This window comes from Camponotus floridanus, unplaced genomic scaffold (genome assembly GCF_003227725.1).
Source record: "Camponotus floridanus strain SB8 unplaced genomic scaffold, Cflo_v7.5 scaffold27, whole genome shotgun sequence".
Classification (NCBI taxonomy): Eukaryota; Metazoa; Arthropoda; class Insecta; order Hymenoptera; family Formicidae; genus Camponotus; species Camponotus floridanus.
The window spans coordinates 295707-321730 of record NW_020229403.1 but is presented as its reverse complement, the minus strand read 5'-3'; the positions used below and the strand labels follow the sequence as shown (position 1 = coordinate 321730).

Below are 26024 nucleotides of genomic sequence, written 5' to 3'. Positions count from 1 at the left end.
ACTCTCGTATTAACATTATATGAGCGGCCCGGAGCTGTACTTGCCCAAAGTCGCATCTCTTTCGCTTTCATAATCGTATCAGAAACATTGTCAAGTCCAATGTTTCATCGAATCAAATATTATAATAAATACTGAGTAATATAAAGAAAAACTTATGAGAATGTCAGATATAAATAAAGTATATTTGAAGAAAAGAACAAATATTAAATAATGGAAAGCTGGGCATCCATAGCGTTAGCCGCTTATACGTACATACTTACATAGTATGTATTATTTAGATACAAGGTATTGTCTGTGACATCGAGAAGATGCGCGAAAGGGGCAAAGCTCTCGTAAAAAGGTACATAAGAGACATTTTTGTTCGTCGGAATCTCGATGTCGCAGCGAGATCGTAAAGCTATCGTAAAGTTCGTACTGGTTTTCTTATTCGCACAGGTGTATATGCATCGTTCAGCATTGATATTCAAGAGACACGTAATGTTTTGACTGAGTATTATATAAATTTGCCTCTATTTCTCCTAGTATTATACATATATATATATATATATATATATTCTACATATACACACGGAAATCGCTGTTAACGACATTTCTACGATCCTGTAGAAGACGTTTTGTATTTTTTTACGAATGACTCGTTATACTTTGTTATTCATTATTGTGTTGTATGGTATATCACGTTTTTGGGCGTTTTTTTGACGAAGTTATCATTTTATTAATGTAGCAAAGAATTTTTATAATGATGTGTTTAAGCTCGAGGTATATCATATATACTACTTTGTGTAACATCATTTTCATCATCATTATATTGTTACGATATTATTATAGAGACAGTAGTGATATTTGTATATCCAAGGGACGTTCGACGCGAGAGATCTCTGAAATTCTCGACGAAGGAGTATTTAATCTTTGCATGCGCATCAAAATCAAATGATGGAGAAAGAGAACAATAAAACTCCAAGTAAAATAAGAGAAAAAGATGCAGCGATGAAGAGATTGCGTCGTTTTACGTCCTCGATACCCAGAGATCTCTCTCTCGCGATCCTCACAATTTTTCTTCCGCATTTGAAAAGTTTCGATAGGGGCCGCGGTAAGTAAGTCTGCGATACGCAATTGAGAGAGTTGTGTATCTTCGAAGGGGAGCAGATGCGTACAGATGTTTCATGCCGATTGTACGGTCGTTATGGCGCATCTCGCCGGGCCAGGGAACCGCGTTTAATCGACTCCGCGATGTACATCCGCGAGGGAATCTATTCTCGAAGGGGAGGCTGCAGGTGCCCATACAAAGTTTTCACGCATATCAGCATGAAACGGTTTATTAACGATTCTTTCTCTCTTCGCGCGCGCCTTTCCCTCCACCCCCGACCCTCTCCTCTTCCTCCCCCGCACAAGGGCGCGGCCGCGAGCTTATTTCCAACTTTGCCAGACCAGTCTCTCCTCGTATAAAGACACATTGGCCGACATTAACAGTTATGCTCGCTCGTAAATGTTCATTTCTCGAGTTACACTCGCAGCGACCGGGCGCACGTAGTATAACAATATTTATGGCCGTCCGCGCCACGCAATTTTCCGCGGATCTTGCCGTGCATGCGGCGCGAAGGAAACGGACGACCGCACGCGTTGCGTCGCACCTGTTCTTTCTCCGCTTCGAAGGAAATCGCCCGAAACGAATCGAATGACCGGTTATCGGATTCCCGCGATTCAACGCGCGTCAAATAGCCTGAAAAAAAATGGACCGCGCGAAAGTAGTGCGTAAGCGCAAAAAAACGTGATTTTGTTTCCGCTCCACGAGACTTGTCTGATCGAATTAACAGGTAAAATATTAGCCGGCGAGTACCGTGAGTGAGATTTATCCACGGTCGTTCTTTGCATGCATTACCCATCCTTTTTTTTTTTTTCGCAAATCGAGAATCGTGACAGATGGTGTCACGAGACAAAGAATCCGAGAGATCCTCGAATTCTCGATTGATGACGCGCTTAGGTGCGGTTAATGCTGGCGCAAGAGACCCAGAGGGACGTACATACATATCTGTTATCATGTCACAAACGTAACGTTTATAGTTCCGCCGCGGATCTCGCCGTTTTATTTCGGAAACGGTGTGATGGAGGGGGAGCGGACACAGCTTATGTGTACGGCGACCAAGGGCGACCGGCCGTTCAACATCACGTGGTTGATGGACGAGAAACCGATTCAGGTCAGGGCGAGCGACGGCGGTACATCGGTGTCGTCGGTCCAGACCGTCGCCACCGTCGAGACCAGCAACGGCATACAGATAAGCGACTATCCGCCGTTTTCCAGCATCCTGGCGATAAATAGCGTCAGCGCTAGTCACAGCGGCAACTACACGTGCCAGATCAGCAACATCGCTGGCCTGGCCAAGCACTCGACCAGCCTCTCAGTCGCTGGTTGGTGTCCTGACAAAACTGACATGGTAGCCGTAAGAAAACTGTGTACATAAATGCGTCCGTAAATAACAATCCTCCTTTTCGCTATCCTTCCATTTCTCTTTCTCTCTCTCTCTTTCTCTCTCTTTCTCTCTCTAATCTTTCTCTCTCCCTCTCTCTATCTATCTTTCTCTCTCTCTCTCTCTCTCTTTCTCTCGCAACTTTGTACTATTTTTCTCGCGTATACAGATGTATATACACATACATGTGTATATGCACATATATATATATATATATATATATATATATATATATATATAATAAAAGATAGGTATATAGTTTTTATATCATAGGACGGAATTTGGAGAAACATCGAGCAGGGTTTTATTCGGTTTCCGTTTTTTATTTAATCCGCTCTCCTGTCTTCCTGGTTACCCGAACGACTTACCCGGGTCGTTGATGATATCCCTCGAGGAGGGACGTGCGATACGACTCCCTATTCGCCGGATCGTAATCTTATACGTTGGTATCTGATTTCGCCAATTTGTGAAGCATCATCCTTCAGCTTAAAAATTTACCTCACTCTTTACATATAGTAGAAAATATTAAGTTTTATTAAATATAAATTACATAAATTATGTATAAAGTTTAAAATTTAAAAAAACGTATGAAAAATATATATGTTCAAAAAAATATATTTGATAAAAAAGTGCATATATAAAATTTTCTATCTATATAAAAAATTTCATATGCATAAATTAAGTTTATATAAAAATCTACAATTACTCTTCAAATAATATTCATGTGCTTTTTTTGTAATGTACTAATTGCGAGAGTGAGATATAATTATAAAACATTTTAATGGAAATTTATCTCTGATCTCCATTTTAGCGTGAAGAGATGTATGTCCGCAAGTCAAGAAATTAACTTTAATCATTCATTAAATTTATTAATATTATTATCTTACTTTAAAGATTTTGAAAATCAGGAAAAGGATTAACTAGAAAATTGAATCGTAACGCGATATCTAGAACAGTTTCGAGAGGATTAATAGTTAATGGGTTTCACCGGATTACGTTCCTAATGTTTCGCATAAATGAGAGAAAGGCTTATGCTGTCTGTCTTCAAAAAGAAATTCTATAGAATATTAAAAGATTCTTATAAATTCACACACATTGCTACGGTACGATCGTATATATTACGGTACGTATGGCGGCCGCTCCTAATGCATATAAAATATGCAGCAGAATCGCTAGATTTTCGACATCTAAAAGCCATTAAAGATTTTCCAACGAAACTGTCGCACGGCAAAGGAATTTTCTCTGAACGCCATGCGATCCTTTAACCTCCGCAAAGGCATCCTGTATACGCATAACAAATTGAAAGTTGAATCTACAAAAGCTGTAGTTTTTCAAGAATAAACATCAAAGAAGTAGGTAATATAATAGTAATTGGATATTGCATTGCAACCGTGAAATAAGGAACTTAAGAATTAAATTTAACAAATTAATTCAAGACGTAATTGCAAATTTTTCACGAACTCGTCGACGTTTAAAGTGAATTCGTGGCATGATTAAAGTCCGCTACTTTATCTGGAACAATTATAATTGAATTTCTCGAGTCTCATTACGCTTATATATATATTTTTTTGAAAAAAATATTTCAGATATTATAGAACGTATCATAAACCATTCTCAATATTTGCCTCGTCTGCCAAATGGAAAGCAATGCGCTTGCAAGTTCGCTTTGTGTTCATCCTATATGATGGAGTACTGCACTTTTCAGTTTCATAGTACTATAGTATCGTTACCGCGATCAGTATGCATATATACGGAAATATCTTTCAGTGCAATTTTACATACTTTGATATTTCCGTGTTATCTCTACTTGGTCATATTACGCGTGTATCTTGAATATGCGAATATATATATAAATATATACACATTTTTATATGAATATTATACATTTATATTTGTTCTGTGTTCTCCGTCGTATCACAAACATTTTGTATCACTTACTCTCGGATTTCTTTCTTATGTCTGGTCGTACTACTTGCACTTGGTCGTATCAAGCGTATCTTGTACTACTTGCTCTTCGATATCTGGCTATACTACTTACGTTTGAAGACATTCGAATTCAAAGGAAGCAATCCGGCGAAAATACCCATTAATTTGCTTCATTAATCGTTAAAACACTTTTTTTGACACATAAAGGCAAAGTCGAAGCGGCGAAATTGAAGGAAAGATCGATCCGGAATTACCTGGCACGATGCCGCCATATCCCGACTTCCTTCGTTCGTCTTTGAGGATAGCTCGATAGAACTTTCATTTATCGTTAGAATTCGAGGATGAGCGTGCCACGCAAGCAGGGAATACTTCGCTTGCGGATGACGACATGGAATCGTGTACACGACAAATGTATCGCCGACTTTACTTGTTTGCATGCTCGTCTCTACGAGAGACAGGTAGATTCTCACGACTGTTGCTGCAGCAGGACGATTCTATTTGTGAATTTTAACGAGGGGGATATATTTTTTTCGATAAGCGACGATATAATTTTTAACGCACACGTACACGGCCCACTTGAGGATCGTGTCGACGTGCCGGTAAGACCTGATGTAAAATGTATTTTTGACTCTCTTATCGTCCCCCTTTCGTTTTCCACGAGCAACATCGCCGAGATCGATATCGAAATTGAAATTCCATTTTTGAGCGTTTGTAGAAGTATCATTCACACGTGTTCACAGATTTTTTAAGGACGTTCTCGCGAATGTACTAGGTAGAGTATCCGTAGCGAGTTGATATATTCAAGACGTTGTGCTAATGTAATGCAACATTTGTCTATGACGGGTGTGCATAAGCATGCATTCGCGTAGTTAACCTGTTTCTGGTTACAATTCCCTTCCCTCTCCCCTCTTTTACGAGAGCGACTTGGAATGACGATGGAAGAATGTAAAAGCGATACCTTCCCCTTATATACTACGTGTCTTCTTCTATTTTCGTATTATCATACGGTAACGTTGTCACGGTATCGTTTGCGTTTGTCGTTGTCCGTTGTCTGGAAGCATTTTATATTATACATCCATCTCTTATACGGCTCTATTTACTTGGAATGGTGCTTGCGTTGTTACGTTCCTTATGATAATGATCGATTTTTGCATTTTTGCATGACATTACGTTCTATATTCATACTATATTATGTGTATTATACTTTCTCGACCGATACACATTTATAGTTCGATTCATTCTAATCTACTCTCACGTATTAGACGGACAGTCTTCCGTTCAAAAATATGTTTATTTTTCGTTTTATATTTCCTTTTTACCGTATATACTCTCATTTAATGGATTGTTTAGAGCTTTTAGTTAGTTTTATGTAGATTTAGTAATCATTTTTTCTTCTCTACCGTATCGATGATGTGCACGTTGTATTTTATTTTTTCATATCTTCTACTAAATTATTATTTCCTTGATATACATTATATGACGTTGCTTGAATTCTTAATGAGATTAAAAGTAGTTCAATACAGAAGGATCCATTCACGTTTGTTTTTCATATTTATACATATACATAACATCGTCAATTCAAGTAATTTAGTTGTAGCCTTAATGGATTTCGTAGTATAATATTTTTACAATTTTCAGCAAAAGATTTTCGTAAGTATATAATTTAGTTGGGAGAAAGATGCATGTGTTACATAATAATTATTAACACAACAGAAAAAACATTAATTTAGTCATCGCCATCGAATTCGTCGCCATTCAAACTACGAGGGGTATCGATTGAATGTTTGAATAACTGTTCAAGTAAATAACCTGGCATATCACATATATTTTTAGATCGGAATAATAACAGATAAAATCGCGGCTCAGCTACGCAAGGAAAATCGATACCGTTTGATGGTTTTACACGATATTGTCTCGAGGAAATAACACAAAATTACAAAATAAAATTGCATATTACTCTCTCAATATATTACAAATAAAGTAAATAGAAATTTATAATAAATTTGTAATAAAGCGAGAATTACACACATCGGTATATATTATTCATATTTTCATCAAGCTCAATTGTTTGTAATTATAAAATATATATAAATCTTGTTATATTTGCATACGCACAGAACTAAGATACGTATAATGTAACAGTTACTGCTGATTTAATTAGCTCAGATGTTTATGTTTGATGTAATTTTGCGAATAATTCGTTATTATAAATTCTTGAGATGAATGGCAACGGAAACGTTGGGCGTGTCAATTTCGGCGAATGCGAATTCTAGCGACTGGAAGATTTTAAACCATTTGGTTCGTATTTTTAGTACCGCCGAGGTGGACCGTGGAACCTATCGACCAGGACGCGGTTGTAGGTCACGGCGTCTCCATCGCCTGTCAGGCCGAAGGATTCCCCATTCCGACTGTGACTTGGAAGCAATCTATCGGTAAGTCAAGACTTCTTAAAGGTAGGATTTCGATGCGAGAAAATTCTCTCTCTCTCTCTTTCCACGAGAAATGTATTACGTCTTAGATGTAACGCGAGAAACGAGGACACTTTCGCATCTGAACATCTCTCTAAACATAAAACTTTACATTTGATACAAGTACCGTACTTTTTCTTTAGTTTTAATAGAAGCAATTAGTAATCAAGTAATCGCTTTTTTTCCATCATTAGGACTTGGCTATTGTAAAACATCTGTATTACTTTCGCCTTATTCCGTTTGACTCGCAAATTCAATACAGTTTTACTCGATCCGAGCATTATTATATTTCCCAACAATTTCTTCCTGCACTTAACATTCATTATACGAGAGCTTTGTTTGCGCGGACATTATGTAATTTTCATTAAAGTTACGCGAACGGAGTCGGAGGTCGACGGAGGTTGACGGAGAAGATCGACGGGGAAAAAAAAGAAAACGTGCCGGGAACTGTAATCAATCATGAATTTCGCTGAATCGTCGATCTTTCCATTGGCAGAGATATCGGTCGTAGTCAGAAATAAGTCCTCCCCGAGAGAGAGAGAGAGAGAGAGGGAACCGTATAATTAGTTTCATCAATTTGCTGATCGTGAATTTGATGTAGCGCATCCCTCGCGAGGGATTTCCTCCCGTCTCATCTCCATTTTCGCTCGCAATTCCGACTTCGCTTTGGCGCGCGAGCTACATTTTTCGCCGTTTATCCTGATTTTATTCTCGCAGCCAATCATTTCCCGCCCGCGGCTACGTCAGATTTCAAAAAAAAAAGCGCTTTGCGTCTGCCTTGACGCAATACAGTTATGTCAAAGTGATGGGACTGTTATCAAGTTTGAGAATGTTTTTGTTGATTTTAATTGACTGCGGGGAACAAACGATTGCGCTTGTACCCGCAAAATGTTTTCGCCAAACTAGTCGTACATATTTTGATGTTTTAAGTGGTTTCGTTGCTGCAATATTATTCCGTATAAAAGTTTTCCTCGTTTTGCTTGCGCATCGAAATACAAATTTCAAAGTTGCTACGAAAAAAAAAAGAAGAAAATAAAAAAGAAACAAATTTTGCGTGGATATTTGTGTTTTTTCATCATTTATTACTGTGTATCGGAAAGGATGTCGGGGGAGCATCGATCCGCTGTCGAGCGATGCGCGTCATGCAGATAGCGGCGAAACCGAGCGCGAAAAAAAGAAGATACGGCGTATCAAAGAAAGACGTTTTACGTCCCGCGATCTATATACATACATCGCCCACGCAAACTAATGCAGCGCGCAGTTATTATTAAACGGGTTTCATTAAACTTGACGTAATACTGTTATTACTTGTGCCGCTAGATTGAATAAATGCAATTTACATCGGCCGAGAGTGTCTCGCGCGCTCTCTCTCTCTCTCTCTCTCTCTCTCTCTTTGCACGGCTACCGTAAGTTTTGATAAAACATGAATTCTCGCAAGGGACTCCCACGAAAAGACTGATTACTCAAAAGCGACGCTTTCAAAGCATTCGGTTTACCTTGCTTGATAAGAGTTCTTCTGCGAAGTAAATCTTTACCGTTTGCAGTTACATGAACGGTATATATTCTGATACATCTTCCACCGGTTCCGCCGTTTATTTATGAAAAGATAGAATAAGCGAATAAAGTATGTACGAGGGCGACAGGGGGGGGGCGAGGGAGGGGAGGGGAAAAAGGCATTCGCGAGCGTGCACTTTGTGTACTTCCTATTCGGCTTCCAGCGCGTTTACGTTCTAGAGACATTTAAACGTTCGTGTATTCAGAAATGCATTTAAAACGCTTCGCGTTTAAGAAACTTTCTCCGCGTTATTTCTCGGCGTTTAAGTTGGTGGGTAATACTGTTTTATAATAGACGTAAACAAGGTGATATTTTACGCTGCGAACTGAAATAAATTTTCCCTCCGGCAAAGCTGAACGTTGGTTTTTTTTTTTTCGCCAAAGTTCTAGAATTAAACATCTCGGTAGCTGCGGCCTCGAGTCGAAATTCTATTAAAGTAAAGTTTATCCGAGATTACACGAAGAATAAGATTCTGTTATCTACCGCACCACACTTTTTTTTTCAAAACATATTAAATATCAGTTGGAGTATCGTTGGCTGAGTATGTCGAGTTATTCGTGCGACTTGGACGGATCTCACGTCGGGGTTCGTCAACGGGATCCGTATAAAGCTTAGAGTAATAATGTTCGTAGACTCTTGTATTATGCAGGAGAACGTAAAGATCTATCCTTGCATGTTCAGGTGAAACTACGGGCGACTACAGAGAGCTCGGATACGGCGGCACGGAGGGCGCCGGGGTGGCCAGAAACGGATCCTTGGTGATCCCGCGGGTATCGCGAGATCACGGTGGATTCTATGTATGCCAGGCGAGCAACGGTATCGGGCCCGGCCTTAGCAAGCTCATTCGGCTAACGGTTCATGGTAAAATATTCACGTAACCGTAGAATTACCGCCGTCGTCTGGGTACGGATCGGTATCCTGCGCTGTATATCCGGGATTTGGTAGAGTCGCATTCTCACAGGATCCGGTGAGATCGAAACCAGGATTCTTAACCACGTGTGCGACATCGCGATCGTAAAAATCCCCGAATACGGAATTCGCGGCGGATGTACAACGTGTCATCCCGTTGAAATTATCTTTGGAGTTTAATAGAAAGAGTGGCGGGAATTTAATTTGTTATTACACGATATACATATATGTAAAGAGTGATATGTAATGTGACAGTTATGAATTTAATAAATTTGTTAATTTGAATTCGCACACACGGTTCGCCGGAAATTCAATAGTATTACTACAATATTCGTCACCGGATAATTGCTTCGCATCACTGGATGAAAGCCTCCACTGTACATGCGCGCACACACGCGATTATTCCGGATAACATCATGCGTCGATAATTGATCTTTTTTTTCGTTTCGGCTACAAAATAAACCCGCATTCAATAACGCGCCGTAGGTTGCAATTTGGGTGTAAATACAAAATTCAACTGTTTATTTATAATTAAAAAAAGCGAAATCCCGCGAGTTCTTTCTCTCGTTTTTTTTACTTCATCGCGAAAATTGATTTTATTATCGTGTCGTATTTAAGGTGCATTGTGCTGTCGTAAGAGCCGCGTTATATACAGCCAACGTTCTGATGAAAAATTTCCACTACAGCGGGTCCGCAGGTGACAGTAAGGACGAGACAGGAATCAGTGCGAAGAGGCGAGAGCGTAATATTGCGCTGCGAGGCCGAGGGAGACGCGCCTCTTGATCTTAGCTGGCGTGTTCGTGACAGCAAGATCGATCCTAATTACGACGTTAGGTTCGTATCGAAATTAATTATGCGCGTGTCGCGTGAAAGCTCACAGGTTTCGAAACGACAGGCCGTTTGATGCAAACGTCATTTTGACGTTACGTTATCTACGGGTATTAATTCGCGAAACGTTCAAGGCAAAAATAAACTTCGCCATTCGTCGAAGTTGTGTGCTAAAATGAGTTAAGTTTGCTATTTACTTTAAGGGTGCAAACCGTTGGAACTAAATCTATTTAAATTAGACTTTAGATACCTACTTTATATGTGAAGTAAATTTTAGAATTACGAAGAACTTTAGTTCTAAGTCTATATCGGTACTACTTAAATTAATTTTTAGACGCGACTTTGTATTTAAAATCAATCTGAAAATGTCAGTTTTTATTATTTTAGATATGATTTTGTACATTCAAAATAAATTTCAGAGTGAATTATTTTAATATTTGCATTTAATCTACTTTGATAGAATTCATTAACTAGATATTTGGAAACCATATGGAAATTATTTTACAGCTATTATTTAATATTTGATGTAACTTTTTAAGTGCATATTAAAGAAGTGGAGAGAAAAGCTGATTCTAAGAAAAAACTGAGATTAATTTAGAGTCAAAATATTTAATTAAATTTTCTAAAGATTAATACTTTAAATACATAACACAACATACACAGCTATATGATCCAGAAAAAAGAGATAATTCAGAAATCTCGATTTTAACTTGTTCCAGATACACGTAGAAAAACAATTTTACTGTCGCATTAAAATAATTACTATATATTAGATAGAAACTATGTCAAAGTTTATTAGCGTTCATTACTCTATATTACGGCAAAACCTGTTCTGATAAAACAGAGAAATTTTATTGAATAAATTTTGTACAAACGTGTGTAGAGTTACGTCAATTTACTGCTAAAGTAAAATAAACTTTCCCTAGCATTTTTATTGCTATTTTTATTGATCATTATTGCTATTATACTTTGATGCTGGAACAAGAATAAATTATTATCATAAAGGGAAAAAAATAAATGAAAAAATATAAGTTACACATACATATACAGTTTATTAAAATTTAGCAAACAGAATTAGTATTTTTATGAATCTTTCTTGAATCTAAAGTAAAGCGAAAACGTGAGACACAGTGAAAGAACCTTTTACCATATATGAAATGTAATTTTGCGTTTGAAATATAAAACTTTGCATCTTTAAAGTAAAGTGTCTGGAAAATTTTGCAATCGTCCCGACCGACACGCGTATCGATTAATCACGTAACCGCTCATCTCGGGGGTTCCCCGGATACAGGTACGCGGTGGACAATACAGCGGACGCATCGGGACGCGTCACCACCGAGCTGCGGATCGTCCAGGCGAGCCACATGGACCGCGGCGACTACATCTGTACAGCCGCGAACGCTTACGGTCAGGACAAGGCAACAATCCACCTGCTCGTGCAGGAGCCGCCCGATTTCCCACGTAATCTCCACGTGGCCGAGCAGGGCAGCCGGTCAATTCTGCTGGCCTGGTCTTCACCTGCGAACGATCGCGACGTGAACCACGCCAGTGCACCAATCACCAACTATATTGTGCAATATAAGGAGGCGCAAGGTACAGACTTCCCTTCTCCTTTCTTTTTTTCGGTGAATGCGCGCGATCGATCGATTGAAAGCTGCGAGACAGTACCTCGTTATAAATTTATGTATTTCCTGGTCAATGGATTCTTTAACGTGTTTTTATTGCGACATCAACCGTATACAAACTGCTCGGAATAACATCGCTTATTGTATAATCTTTGAAAATTAATTTTCACAAGCTATTTTCACATTTAATATTTACGTTCCATCGATTGTGTGACAGTGAAATTGACATAATTACATAAACGAATACGACAGAAATTAATATCGATATCTCCGCATTTTTTATAATTAAATTCTATATTCTTGAACGCGTCTGAAATATATGTGAAATATGGATTTCCCCAAAATTGCGATTTAACAACATTAAATAAACATTATTGAGAATGTCAAATGATATTGCATTTCTTTGAAGTCTTCGTATGCAAATATAATTACTTTTAATCTGTATAAATCACTTTTTATAAGCGGTGAATATAAATTAATTCAGTGAAAAATAAAATCTCACCTTTTATGCAAATTGTACAATTCTCGAAGAAAATCGTATCGTTATTATACGGATGATGTGGCGGTAAATGCTTTAAAATCGCGAGCTTTGTTTACGAAATTTAAAGTTTCAAAATTAAAATTTTAATCTAAATTGAAGCGCGCTTTGATCTAGGCCGCTCGATACGAGCGAGGATACGCGTAAATAATACAGAAAAGATGTAAAATATTTGGATAATTTTCTATTTACCGTAGGTACGCGATTAATCGGCCAATGACAGATGTAAATATCGCGATGTTATAACGCTGCGTATTGGCTAAAAATAATACCAGACTTTTCTGGTGCTTGCTCAAACGATAATTGGATCGGAGAGAAAATAAAAGAAATAGAGGTTGCAAAAAAATATCGATGTTCGCTGTATATTGCGCCCCATTACATTCTCGATCCATCGTCATTATATATGTCGTGGTATACGCGCGTATTCACATTGCGCCTGGCATCTCTATCATCTGCGCGGATATCATATTGGCCGTTAAAGTTAACACTACGATGTCTTCCGCAAAACCGTTATTTGCGATAGCGCGCCGCGGCTTTTATCCTGTCGGACGAGAATCATTAATCATTTATCCTTCGACGTCGCTCCACATGACCCGCTATTCGTTTAGGATTTATTTTGGATTTACTTCATGGCCTTTCGCAGGACCCCGTTTCCATTTCTCCCTCCATCAGCATAGTCGCCATCAGTCGATGTTCAAATAAATTCATGTCGAAGCGATCGAAATTCCATTAACACGAATAGCGTAATATGTTTCTCATTAATAAGTAATAATTCAATCGCGCGGAATGCGTGTCTATCCGGAATGTGAACGTCTAGTGGATGAAATATTTAACTCTCTAATTTATTCGAAATATTTTAGCGAAGAATGTAATAAAATACGCGTAGAAAATAATTTGCGATATCAAAATAGCTTGTTGTAAAGTTGATATTAAAGAGGGAATAAAGAGAGAAAATACCATACCATAACTTTTCAAGTACGAAATAAAGTATAAATGTTGCATTAATGTATTTATTAATAGAGATATATATAAAAATGCACATGCTTAAGAATCTTATCTATGATTTGGAAATGAAAAGATATTAATCAGATTAATTTTATTGATACGGGATGCAACGAGCATTGTTTAACGAAAAATGCATTTTATTAAAACATTTTATTCTATGGAATAATTCCAGCAAATACGAGCTGAATATTTTCTCTCATAATATGCTATTTTGTAACGTCGCTCCAAGATGCACGCGTGCAACGTAATGCGATGCAGTCTGTCGCATGAGTTGCGACTGTCAAGAGCAATGGTAATTACATTGTCGTGTCTCTCGTAAACTCACCTCGAGTTGATTCCATACATATAACAGCACCACGAATTTGTTCGCGATTCATATACCCGTATACACGACCGCAGGAACAATTTCGTTCTTTGATGTTCTTCCGCGTGCATGCCTTCGAAAGCGTACGATTTACGTTTCTCGCTGATCAATTTCTTTACAAAAGGGCTATCAGCTGTTACGTTTCCATTGGCGGTCAAGCTTTCTGATATTTTGTGCAAGATATTTTTCTCAATACGAAAATATTTGAATTAAATTCATATTTATATGTATTATAAAATCGCTTTTATATATATGTGTAATATTCTTTTTTTATTTTATATACATTTATTTATATATTTTTGAGCCTTTAGAGTCCTGGCATAGAAAGTAAAAAAATTATAATTATTAAATTAAGCAATTAGTACTACGTGTGGGATAACACGTGTGCATCGTGAAATATTTCTTTGTGATGTAAAGGAGTCGCTTTATTTTCTGGAGGGAAATGGCTATATACATATACATTGGGTATCTCCGAGGTTGGCGGTTTTCATTACGACAGCTAAGTCAAAGTTTTCTGTAAAGTCGTTTGCGAATCTTCCCGTTCCGCGTCTTTGTTTTACACTCTCCTTCTTTCCTCCCTCGCGCCTTCCTCTTCTCGACTACCGACCATCTTCCCCTTTCGCTCGCCCTATTTTCGTGCCACAAACTTCTCTTTGAAACGCCCCTTGCCCTGGCCGCTCGTTAACTTTGGATGTCCTCATTTACGCCTAATCGACTCGAGTCTTCCCGCCGGTGTTAAATTATCGAACTTAACGCACGAAGGGGCATGGAAGCGTCGTGGTGTTAACGCGCATAAAACATGTTCTTGAGGCAAGCACCGTCGAGAATTATTATCGCTCTTACTCAAAATCGAGTCTCGCGAGGATCGAGATTTCCGAGAGTGCCGGTCAAACGATGATGAATTCGAATTTACTCTCGATGTTTGCAATAATTTATTCCGCGCGAGGTCTAAACCGCGCGCATTACAATCCTGACACACATCGCGGATAAATTTTAATATCCGTGTATTCATAGCGGCCCTCGAAAGGGCCTCGCATCGCGCGCGTTGTTGTGATTACGGATTAAAACTAAGATACTTAACGAGAGATAATCTGCATTCGAGATGACGCTCGCGCGCCGCGAGAGAGTAACAGAGTTTCGAGTTAATTTTCAACTCGGCACATATATCCGATTAGCATACGCGTTTGATATTTATCGCTCGTTATCTTCGCGCGAGTCTGTACAGAGCATTCATCCTCCATTAAAGCGTCATTCGCTTGATCGATTTGTTCGCTCGTTACACACGATCCGTCTTTTGCGGCCAACTGCGAACTATTAAACTACGTGCCACGCCACAGATGCACGAGAGAATCGAGATAGATTTATCCTACCTTTCTCGGAGCGAGATGCGTAATCGAGAGGTAATCGCGCGTCGAAACGTCCGGATTTTCACGCACGTAAGATACATCTCGCCTCGCGAGACTCGCGTTTACGCTTAAGAGATCGTACTGCATCCATCTAAGCGTTGTTGCCTTTTGCTGGAAAGACGTTTGGCATGAGCACAACACGCAGAAGCTGGTAGCCGGGGACAACACGGTCGCTCGAGTATCGTCCCTAAAACCCGCGACTACCTACCACTTTCGAGTGCTTGCGGAAAATCATCTTGGAACATCAGCGCCAAGCGACATCCTTCATGTCAGTATCAAACATTGTCGAAAAACAAAACAAAAAAAAAAGAAACAAAGCATGATCAGAAAGAAAACTTTCACATTATCACGAACGTCATTTACGCGCGTTAACGTCAGACGGACTGTTGTTTCTTTTTCACGTGCGCCGTGGGTGGCGTCTCGAAATTTTCGAAACAGGTGCAAACGGACGGCGAAGTACCCGGTGGACCGCCCAGACATGTCTCCGTGGAGCCCCTGGGCCCGCAGCAGCTCAAGATCACGTGGCAACCGCCGGATCGATCCCTGTGGAACGGCGAACTACTCGGATACATCATCGGCTACACCAATCTCGGGTATCATTATCTGCTTACTGCTCTTGAGCCGCGGCAGTTTGCGGCATTTAGCGTTCATCATCAAGCTCCGAGTCTCGAACAATGACTGCGATGATCCGTTCGTTTGCGTAGATAACGCGCGACCGCGTATATTCAGCGAATTTGCACGGACCGAGTCATTTGTAAAGCGAAATTTATATATTTATGCCAGAGTATATCAATTTCGTAACAATTTTGTTTCGAGTAAAGATTTAAATTTAATTTTGCGAAGCAGATAGTTAGCGTATACATAATTTTACTACGTTATTGCGTTATTTTCGAGAAAAATGGCAATATAAAAATTTTTCAAACATGTTTTTTCAAAATTTATCGTCAAGATTGAGAAATAGAAAAATTTGGCGACACAATTTCTGCATTTAAGAGACTTATCACATTTTAAATGCTTTTCCTCTCAGAATAGACTTTTTGCCTGGTAAAATTCATTTATTTTATTTGCAAAAAAAAAAAGAATATTACGAATATAAAAACGTTTTGCGACAAAACTTATTAAATGAAATATGACGGTAATGTTTGCGTTGTGACATTTCGGTATAATTGGATTATACGGTGATTCAGTTTCACCATGAATTCTTAAAATATCTTTTGTCCGAGCTTCGTAGTTATATTCCATTGAATTTCGAGATTGTTAGTTCCTCCATTATACTAGAATCGGACGGCGGAACGTAATAAATGCGAACGATAAGAACGATTTCCGGTAAACTTTGGCGACAGCGACTTTCATACCAGAGCTTTCTCGTTCTTAAACTTACAATTAGCATCAAGTTTGAATAAGAATGTATAAGAGAAAAAATTTTTCTCGTAATATATTTATATTTGTAATACGCTACTATTTGTAACGAGTAGCTATTCAACTGACATCTGGATGATATCTCCATGAAATCTAAGATTTCTTTTTAAATGCGATTTTTCGCGGAAAATAATTTAGACGCTATCTCCACAGCTTTTTCTCGACATATTTTTCATTCGCGTAATTGATACAACGTTTAGATTTTAGCGCTGTCGATTGCCTTCGTACTTTACGTTATCTTCTCGCTTCAACGAACCGTACTTAACGCTTTTATTTCAGAAGCGATGATCAATTAACGAACACGACGCGGGTTGGAATCACAGGAAACGGGGATGGTTCTCACGATTATAGACTAACCGGTCTGCGAAAATACACCCAATATAGCATAGTGGTAAAGGCGTTCAATAGCAAAGGAGACGGCCCGGGATCCGATCCTGTGACAGCGCACACATTCGAAGACGGTGAGTGAAAAGTTCTCTTTTGCTTCCCCCCATTTATCGAGTTTGCAGAATTTTGAATTAACGAAAATATTTGGCACGTTAAACAAGGCAATTACAGCGTGCCGCTTTGAAGCGGCCTCTTTGCATTTTGATTACGGATTAAATATAATTGAGAATTGCAAATGACGAGATTAAGTTTCAAATTACAAATTAATATTATAATTTAAAGTTTGTCATGTGTACAGTGCGCCGATGTACAAACATTCCATATCATATATAATGCATAATGCTGAATGGCAATTATTTGCGTAGCAATATTGGTTTACGAAACGAGCTTTTACGCGATACACAAACTATGAACTATGTTACAAAATATCGATAATAATAATTTTTTTTATTAAAGTTGTTATTGTTATATCGGGTTCTACGTAAACTCTCCTCCAGGGAATTTATTTATATTTTAGGTCGAACCACAAGTCGAAATTCCCACACGTTTACATACTTTCCGCGTGGTATTTTTCGCGATTCGATTGATCGTGCTGCGAATATAAGTTTGAAAAAAGTTTCGATAGACTGTATTAGTAACATAAATTCGAGATCGTATTTTTCGACATGTTGAAGGAGATATAGCAGGGCGATATAGCGATTTACGGTGTACGATTTGATGTAGTTCCAAGTGCGCCACCGCAGAATGTAGCCTGCGCTGCACTGAATGGTCAGAACATCCAGGTGACCTGGAAACTACCTCCTTCCGACAAAGTTCACGGGGTCGTGCAGGGATACAAGCTACTGTACGAGGCAGCGAGCGGTGCCACCTCAGACTCGCAAACCGGTAGAGAGACGAAAATTAGCCATGGTCTGAGCACGCTCTTGCAATCTCTCAGCCCGTACACCAACTACACGATGCAGGTGCTCGCCTTCACTAGGGCCGGCGAGGGTGTCGCGAGCAATCCCGTGTCCTGCACCACCGGGGAAACCGGTAAAGTGGCAATCTAAATCGTTTTAATACGCACGAATCAATTTTTTTTCAACGTGCATAGTAGTTAATGTTTTATTATAAAAAAAGATCTTTTATCTTCATGAAAGAGAACATTTAAATGAGTCTCGAGAGTCTGCTAGATAGTTTTAATATCGGAAAATAAATTTTTTTTTGCTTAAAGTGTTATGGCAAAATATACTGCACACTAAAAAATGAAGCGTATCTCGAAAAAATTATAATTAAAATTACATTCGTGCGAAAGGTTCAAAAACAAAAGTATAGATAAATTTATAATAATTGCAAGAATCGTTCTAAATACTATGACGTTTCATTAACTCGTGCCTTAGTCTTTTTTACGCACGATTTCTTTACAAATGCTCACCAATGAAGAAATGATAATTCTGCTAATAGTTCCCGACGCACCGGAACGCATAAAGTGGGTGGTGAGCGGCGAGAACGCTGTCATAATATCATGGTTACCACCGCGACGGCCGAACGGACTGCTCACCCATTACACCGTTTACATTCGCATGTTAGAGCAGGGCCAAGATAAGATCATCAAGAACACTCTGCCCGCTCAGAATCTACATCACGAGGCAACAGACTTGAAGCTGCACGAGTCTTACGAGGCGTGGGTCACGGCCTCGACTAAGGTCGGTCAGGGCTCGAGCACACCGGTTGTCAAATTTCAGCCTAGCACCACCGGTAAGCCGGTCTCGAAGTTCTCAATTGTCGAAAAATTTCTTTGCTCTCCTTTCGTAAAACTTTGCCGAGCGTCAGAGATTTTGTTTCTCAAATCGAGTTCTTTATCAAAGTTCTTCGAGAAAACTATATGGCTCTCGTCTATGAAATGCAAATCAAATATCCGAGCAAAGTACAGCTTTGCCAGATGATAGTATTTGCTGCATAGAGGAAAATCTCTAACTTTTCGAGGTGGAATATATTTCGATTAATAAGCGTGGTATTCGCGATCTTTCGATAATATCCTTGCATTTGCGAAAGGATATTATAGCGCGTAAATGGCACACGAATGGAAACTCGTAACCAGGGTACTTTAATTAGTTCCAGCTGCCATAATATCATTCGGCGTGCCCATCGTGGTTCCGTGGCGAGTGGACGTTAATATGGCTTGCCTCGTCGTCGGCAATCCTCATCCAACCGTCGAGTGGCGACGTGCCGACATGAAATTACAGTCAAAGTAAGTGTAACGGCGAATTTGTGTAGAGCGGAATCGGTGGATGAAGCGTATGTCATTGACGAGACGCGTTTTACAGATTGCACCCGATTGGACCAGAGAACACTTTGACTCTGAGAAACGTGCAGAGAAGTCACGAAGACAACTATTCGTGTCACGTGAAGAATTCACTCGGCACAGATGAAATTACGTATACGCTGCACATACAGGGTAGGTCGCGTAAACGAAATCATTAAGATATTCTCTGGTTACAGATGTTGTTATAAAATTATATTTAATTATTTAATTATTAAATTCTAATTCGTTAAGGAAATAGGTAAGACCTTTTCCGCGCGAAAATATTTCGACTTGGAATTATATAATATCTTTAAAAATTGTAATTTTGAAGTCACACACACTCTCCCTTTCTTCGAGCTGCACTTCTGCATAAACTCGCGAGAGCAAAGTTACGAAACAACTATGGAATAATTCCTATGAATTCTTATCCGCGCGCGAGAGAACGAGAAATGTATCTCACGTAGAACGAGTAGTGTGTCGGGTGATATTTCGCTCCAGTCTCTCTGAACGGCACACGAGCCAAGTTCTAATTGGTAAACTTTACGCACATAGTACCGCCAACGTCGCCGACTCTGCTGGCGACCGGTACAACGACCGACGCCATCCAGTTACAATGGAAGCAAGGTGACAACGGTGGCTCGCCCATTAAGGGATTCCTCCTGGCTTACCGTAAGGAATTCGCCGAATGGGAGGAGGTCATGTTGGACCGTCGTGCGAGCACGCACCTACTCGAGGGTTTGCAATGCGGCACGCGTTACCAGTTCACGCTCGCTGCCTTCAATAGGATCGGAAGCGGTAGTGCAAGCGACATACAGACAGCCAAGACGAACGGCTCCAAGCCCGTCCCGCCGCCGAAGTATCACTTCGTCAAGCCGAATCAGACGTTCGTTATTCTGGAGTTGGCGGCTTGGCAAGACGGCGGCTGCCCGTTGACCTACTTCGTCGTAGAATATAGGAGGCTGCCCGGGGATTGGCTGCTCGGTAAGAACCTACAACTCTTCGGAAACTTGAAGTCACGAAGCGAAGAAGTAGCGCTCGATAATTCACGAAAACATGACGTTGATCCTCCCGTATTTATTCCAACGTCGATATCTAGAAAGTTTCTCCTAATCAGAAAAGTACTGACTGTGTTGATTCTTTCAATTATGCGCATGGTATAAAATATCAATCGCGATAATAATTATTTAATACAAGTTTATTATTTCAAGACTTATTAATTTGAAAATTAAAAATAATTAAAAAACATTTTATAAGAAATTATTATTACATGCTTTGATTTTAAATACGCATTCCGCCTTTTTTCCTTCTCTTTCTTATACCAGTTATTAATGATATCTATCAATATATATTGCAGTATCGAATAATGTTCCGCCGCAGTCGAAATTTCCTATCATGGATCTAGAGAGTGGCACCAGTTACGAGCTTCGTGTGACTGCTTACAACAATGCCGGTTCCATCCAGGCTGAGTATCTGTTCAGTACGCTGTCACCGAACGGAAACAATCATTTGCACGAGGATCACCCACAGGAGAACGAGACTACTCCGCTCTATCTCGACGCGCATGTCTTGGCGCCCAGCGTCATCTCGGTTCTGGCCGTCATGTTGGCGATCGCCGGGGTGTGTTTTTGCCTCAAGACACGTGAGTACGAGCCTATCGATCTCCGCTATAATCAATTTACGTCGCAAACATACGCTTCGAGCGAGGCAATACGGATTTCGGCTATGGAGTTCGGGTTCTCCCTTAAAAAAAATCTCTCGGATACCGTTTATTTTCGTGTATCTCACTTGGTACACATTGTAACGATTCTGGCGCGAATTGGAACAGAGAGAGGTAGTGGAATAGTCTCGATGTTTTAGTTTTTCGTCAACTACTCTCGATATCAGGTACAATGTCAACAGCAGCGGTTCGCGATATCCGCCGCGAGCGTTTGGTTTAATTAAAAACTTCATAAACGAATCACGCAGAGAGTCGTTACTTCAAATAGTCGTTTGTTACTAAAACGAGAACATCTCCCGCTATATTACATAACTTTCAAGAAATATTGGCATATTGAGTAAGTGTACGAGCGATATTTACTCTGTATATCATTGGAAAAATTGTGTTTTACTATTTTGTTATTTACTATTTTATATGTAGCGTTTTATTTTACAATTAATATTTTTCCATTACATATTTCCATTTTTCTATTTTTTTCTTATATTTTATATTAAAATAGTTTATTTTATAAAAATAATTCTGCTTTTTCCTCTTTCTCTCTTATATTCTTTCCTATACATGAAATATTATTAATTTCATATATATATGAAAATAATTTAAAAACAAAGCTTATATTTATATATATATATTTAAGCGCTTTATTTTTAAAATATTCCGAAAAAGAATTCTCATATTAATGATCTCAATTTGAAGGATTTCATTTAATAAAATATAATATTTAATAAATGCAAATTTTATTTGCAACGGATGCAATATATATGTACGATGCTTTATAAGTATTGTAATTATATAATGTTTCCATGATGTGATGAATATTGGGTTCCTATTAATTATCCATCATCAGGAGATTGCAAATAATTTAATTTAAAGGGTTTAATTATACAATAAAGTTGTTAAAGCGAATCTTGATTTCTCGTATTGATCTATAACACACACATAAGTATTATAGGTTTCTAGTTTTTTATCTATTAATTTAATTTTCATTTATTTTATGCTTTTGTTATTTAAACTGTTATACATATAATATTATAAATATATAAATGTGTGTGTAAATATTAATGTTAAATGTATATAATAGCAATATAAAGATATTGTTATGTTATGTTCTATGTAATAATCGCTATGCTTGTACGTCTTTGAATTTCTGGATTTCGCGTCATCAACTTTGTAGTACTTTTGACTATTTATACATTATATATTATGGGTTTTTCTATGTATATATTCAAGACTCATTAATTTCTGCACTGATCTTCTTATTGAAATTAGTCCCTTTGTCGTTTTGTAAGCTGGTGTATGTATTTCAATTCGGTAGCGGATAATATTACACGTCTCCGTTTGCGTATTCTCCATTTAATTGGTGTATCTGCTTCTAGCTTCTGTAGCATTTACCTCGCCATTTGGAAATTCATGATGTGCAACAACAAGTTACGTTAATCGTTATTATTTTCTGCTGTCTCGTCTTGTCCCGTTTTTGTCTCGCATCCTTTTGCCCGATATGCGATCCTTGCTTTCGTATATTATATTGATTAATTCGCATGGATTTTATTATGTATTTTTTTTTTCAATATGTTATATATAAATCTATATATATATATATATATATATATATATATATATAACATTTTAAATTAGATTTATGTATGTATACATGTATGAGAGTACCGTATCGTACAAGTATCTGTCAACACGAATGCATCGTTTTTAGATCCAGAGGGATCCGGAGGCGCGAACGATCCGAGCTCGCAAACACAGGCAGCTTTGGACAACAAACACAACATGGAACAGAGGGAACAGTACTATGCCACTGTGAGAAAACCGGGACAACAATCACCTTGTCGTGAGGTGAGCGCCCTGGAACGAATACCCGAGTATTCGGAAGATATTTATCCGTATGCCACCTTCAATCTGCCCGAGCAGGAAAATCTTTCGGCGAATCCCATGAGACAAGCGTTCTTCTACGAACGCAGCGAGACGATGCTGCAAGGTGCCCAAGTACGTTTACTTCTCACAACGATCCATCTTACGAGTTCCCTTCGTAGATTGCGACATCCGAGATGATAAAAAATTCCTTAACTATATAGCGCGATTGTTCCGATAAAATTACCACCAAGTAATCTCATTACAAAGTTATATAATGCAATAGGAGTAATTACTCTTTCCTTGCATTAATAAGATTATACAGTGCGGAACTTAAAATTAGAATCATCAGGATATCGATTATCTAATTACAGTTCGAAGTAATACGACATGATATAGATACCAGTGTCGAAATATTAATGAAGCTAAAAGAATAAGAATATTTAATGTTCTGTACACATGACTTATTGGTAAGAATATCCTTTTTTAATTAATTGGAGCAGATATTTCGGATCAATTAATTTCCAACCTATATTCCGTAATATTTCGATCATATAATAAGAATTGTAATGTACTTGAAATTTAAAAGCTTTGAAAACATCTTTTGTAAGAATGTTATCAATCATCTCTCGTATTTCCTATCTCTCTCGCGAAAAATCTCATGCGGTACAAATCGATTGCAGTGCGACGTGGACCAATACACGAAGGTACGAGGTCGAGCGCGACGCAAATCGAAATCGTTTAAATCGGAATCGGAGGAATACGACACGCTGGGCTCAGACAGCGACACGGAGGTCGGTACTAGTAGCCGTACCGAGTCGTCGAATCATCTGGACGACTCCGGTCCGACGTCGATAATGGCCCGTTCGCCGGGACCCAACTCTGTCAATCAACAACGACTCGCCCTGGTGCAGCGACCGGTTCATCATAGTAAGTTAGTATTCAGTTTTCTGTGTCCGGGCCGCGTGCTCGCGCGGCCCATCATGTAATCCAGTGCGCAGCCACTAATTATCTACCGTGTCAACGTCGTCTCGCGTACGTACTTTCCAGATGTGCTGTACCACACGCACGAATCAAGTACATCAACCGAGCCGTCACCAATTTCTGAGAGGAAGACTTTCCCGAGGCTCGAAAAGCAAAGGTAAAAAATAATCGTCGATTGAGCGTCGAATAAGAGATATATACGTCGCGACAAAAGAATTATTTATGAGTAAAATTAATCCTCATTACGGGCCATTATTCTTCTTTCGTGTTTAAGTCACGTTTTGATAAATAAATTTTTCGATATAATTACTTAATCAATCATACTCTCCGTTCGTTAAGTAATTTATATAATCAGTTTAATAATTCTCGCGCAAGTTCGGTTCTTTCAAACTGCTACTTTTCCTATCTGTAAATGACACAATTGATTTTTCGCAGGAGTCGCGGCGCGATAGACGCCGCGATCGACGGTCGCATTCCAGGTATACTGCGACCGGTGCTGAAGCTGTCGGAGTCCGGAGTGCATTCGTACTCGCGAGGAGCGTCGCCGAGTCATCCGGTGCGTCCTGGTTCCTACGACAGGCTGGAGAAGGAGCCGAGCACCAGAAAGTCCGTCGAGTCGCTCTGTCTCCTGGAGGAGCCGGCGGGCACGTTCAGAATGATGAGAAGGGACGACGATTGGGGCAGCGAGCTGTCTACGTTGGAATTGAAGCCACCGAGCGGTTTCACGGACGTTCACGAGACCAGTGAAGCCGAGTGTGACATCGACATGAAGCTCAAGTTGCATAGAAAACGGTCGACTGGTCTCCACTCGAATAGCTCGCTCTCCAAATCGCCCAAGGATTTCACTATCACCGTCTAAGTGTTTTAATCAAATATGGAAACCAAAAATAAAAAAAAGAAAAAACCAAAAAACGAAAGATTCTCAGAATAAGCGAAACATTGCCAAAGCATGAATGTTATTAAGTCAAGTAAGTTACGATTTTCTCGCCATACATCTCAATGCGATTGCCAGACAAGAGCGTCAGCTCTATGGATCTAGATCTCTGGATGTTTGTCTTTTAAAAAGTGTCTACTGCCAAAGAGTTCGTTTACAAATAAAGACTTATTTTTGCAAAAAAAAAAAGAATGAAGTATCTTACACCTTCACCTTATTCCCGCATAATGTTTCTTGCATTTAAACACATCTAAAATTCTGCGAATTTTCAACAAAAATACATTTACGGATTTATTGGAATAATCGTCATTAATTTCCGCCAACATATCGTGACTTTAAATGTGTTTTAAAGTTAATAAAACAAGAAAATCGTACGTAATTGAAGTAGGAAGTATATTATTATAATCGTGATTATCGCACACGAATCCTAATTATTATTCCTAGAGATATTGGTTTCTACCTTTACGCAACGTGCTTATTAGTAATATGCATATTTTTTATTTAATCGTGGCAGTTTTCGCACATTTTATGTGTATATTTAAGGGAAATTTTATAGTTATTTCATACAATGAAAATGTTTCTAGTGTAAATATCACAATGTGTTATTGCAATTGTAAGCATTATTTTTGCATGCAAAATTAACGAAACATTTCTGTAAAATGTAAATATTATCAATCCACTTTGATTTAAAGAAATAAAACGAATATGTAAACTCAAAATAATTGTCAAAATGTTCGAAATAGGATGCAATGAATATTTCGTGCTAGCTTAACATTCATTGATCGTCGATAATTGCATTTCTCAAGAAGCAACCGAAATAAACAGATCGGAATTCGCTGGTGAGTGAAACTTGGCTAATTTGATCCAGTTGCAAATTTCTCGCAAACTATTTATTAGACGTATATGTTCTTAAGCACGGACAATTCTTCTCGAATGAAGCGTACAGTTAAAAAAACGAGTAATACTATCGCACATAATGACTGATGTCGCAATCATTATATCCGTTTAAACTTCTCTAAAATTTCTCTGTGTGTGTGTTCGTTGAGACACGTACTGTACGTCGAGCAATAGAAATTGATGAGAACCGCATTTGTAGACCAGCATTCTTTACGTCCTTGGTGACTCATTGACGCGTGTGTCATTAGTGCTTAACGATTTATAATTAATAACGAGAGTCGCGTCGATAGGAAGACGATTCGCGTGACGTCGTAGGAACAGGAGAAACAGAACTGTTTGATTTTATTTCATTCGTGCTTCGTTTTAAATATGCCACGCGGCTCGTCTCGTTGACGCAAATTATTCTTTTTATCCTCGATTGATGGTCGGTCATCAGATTTCGGTTTGTTAAAAATT

General features: G+C 38.8%; 1 protein-coding gene across 8 annotated transcripts in view; it reads left to right on the top strand.

The window, feature by feature from the left end:
• Nucleotides 1–24877, top strand: part of LOC105248260 (Down syndrome cell adhesion molecule-like protein Dscam2) — a 77972-nt gene extending 53095 nt beyond the window's left edge. For 3 of the 8 annotated variants that reach the window (XM_025409609.1, XM_025409607.1, XM_025409606.1), the window contains 17 exons: nucleotides 6704–6823; nucleotides 9096–9275; nucleotides 10010–10157; nucleotides 11443–11744; nucleotides 15209–15357; nucleotides 15528–15682; nucleotides 16788–16969; nucleotides 17619–17927; nucleotides 18339–18632; nucleotides 18990–19125; nucleotides 19202–19332; nucleotides 19732–20160; nucleotides 20534–20818; nucleotides 22602–22888; nucleotides 23437–23683; nucleotides 23804–23894; nucleotides 24173–24877. In XM_025409609.1, coding sequence (XP_025265394.1) covers nucleotides 6704–6823; nucleotides 9096–9275; nucleotides 10010–10157; nucleotides 11443–11744; nucleotides 15209–15357; nucleotides 15528–15682; nucleotides 16788–16969; nucleotides 17619–17927; nucleotides 18339–18632; nucleotides 18990–19125; nucleotides 19202–19332; nucleotides 19732–20160; nucleotides 20534–20818; nucleotides 22602–22888; nucleotides 23437–23683; nucleotides 23804–23894; nucleotides 24173–24596 — 3869 coding nt within the window. In that variant the 3' untranslated portion in view covers nucleotides 24597–24877. Of the gene's footprint in view, nucleotides 1–2061; nucleotides 2407–6703; nucleotides 6824–9095; nucleotides 9276–10009; nucleotides 10158–11442; nucleotides 11745–15208; nucleotides 15358–15527; nucleotides 15683–16787; nucleotides 16970–17618; nucleotides 17928–18338; nucleotides 18633–18989; nucleotides 19126–19201; nucleotides 19333–19731; nucleotides 20161–20533; nucleotides 20819–22601; nucleotides 22889–23436; nucleotides 23688–23803; nucleotides 23895–24172 lie in introns of those variants that run through there. The other 5 variants (XM_025409610.1, XM_025409611.1, XM_025409608.1 and 2 more) reach the window with 5 other exon arrangements.
• The last annotated feature ends 1147 nt before the right edge of the window (nucleotides 24878–26024 follow it).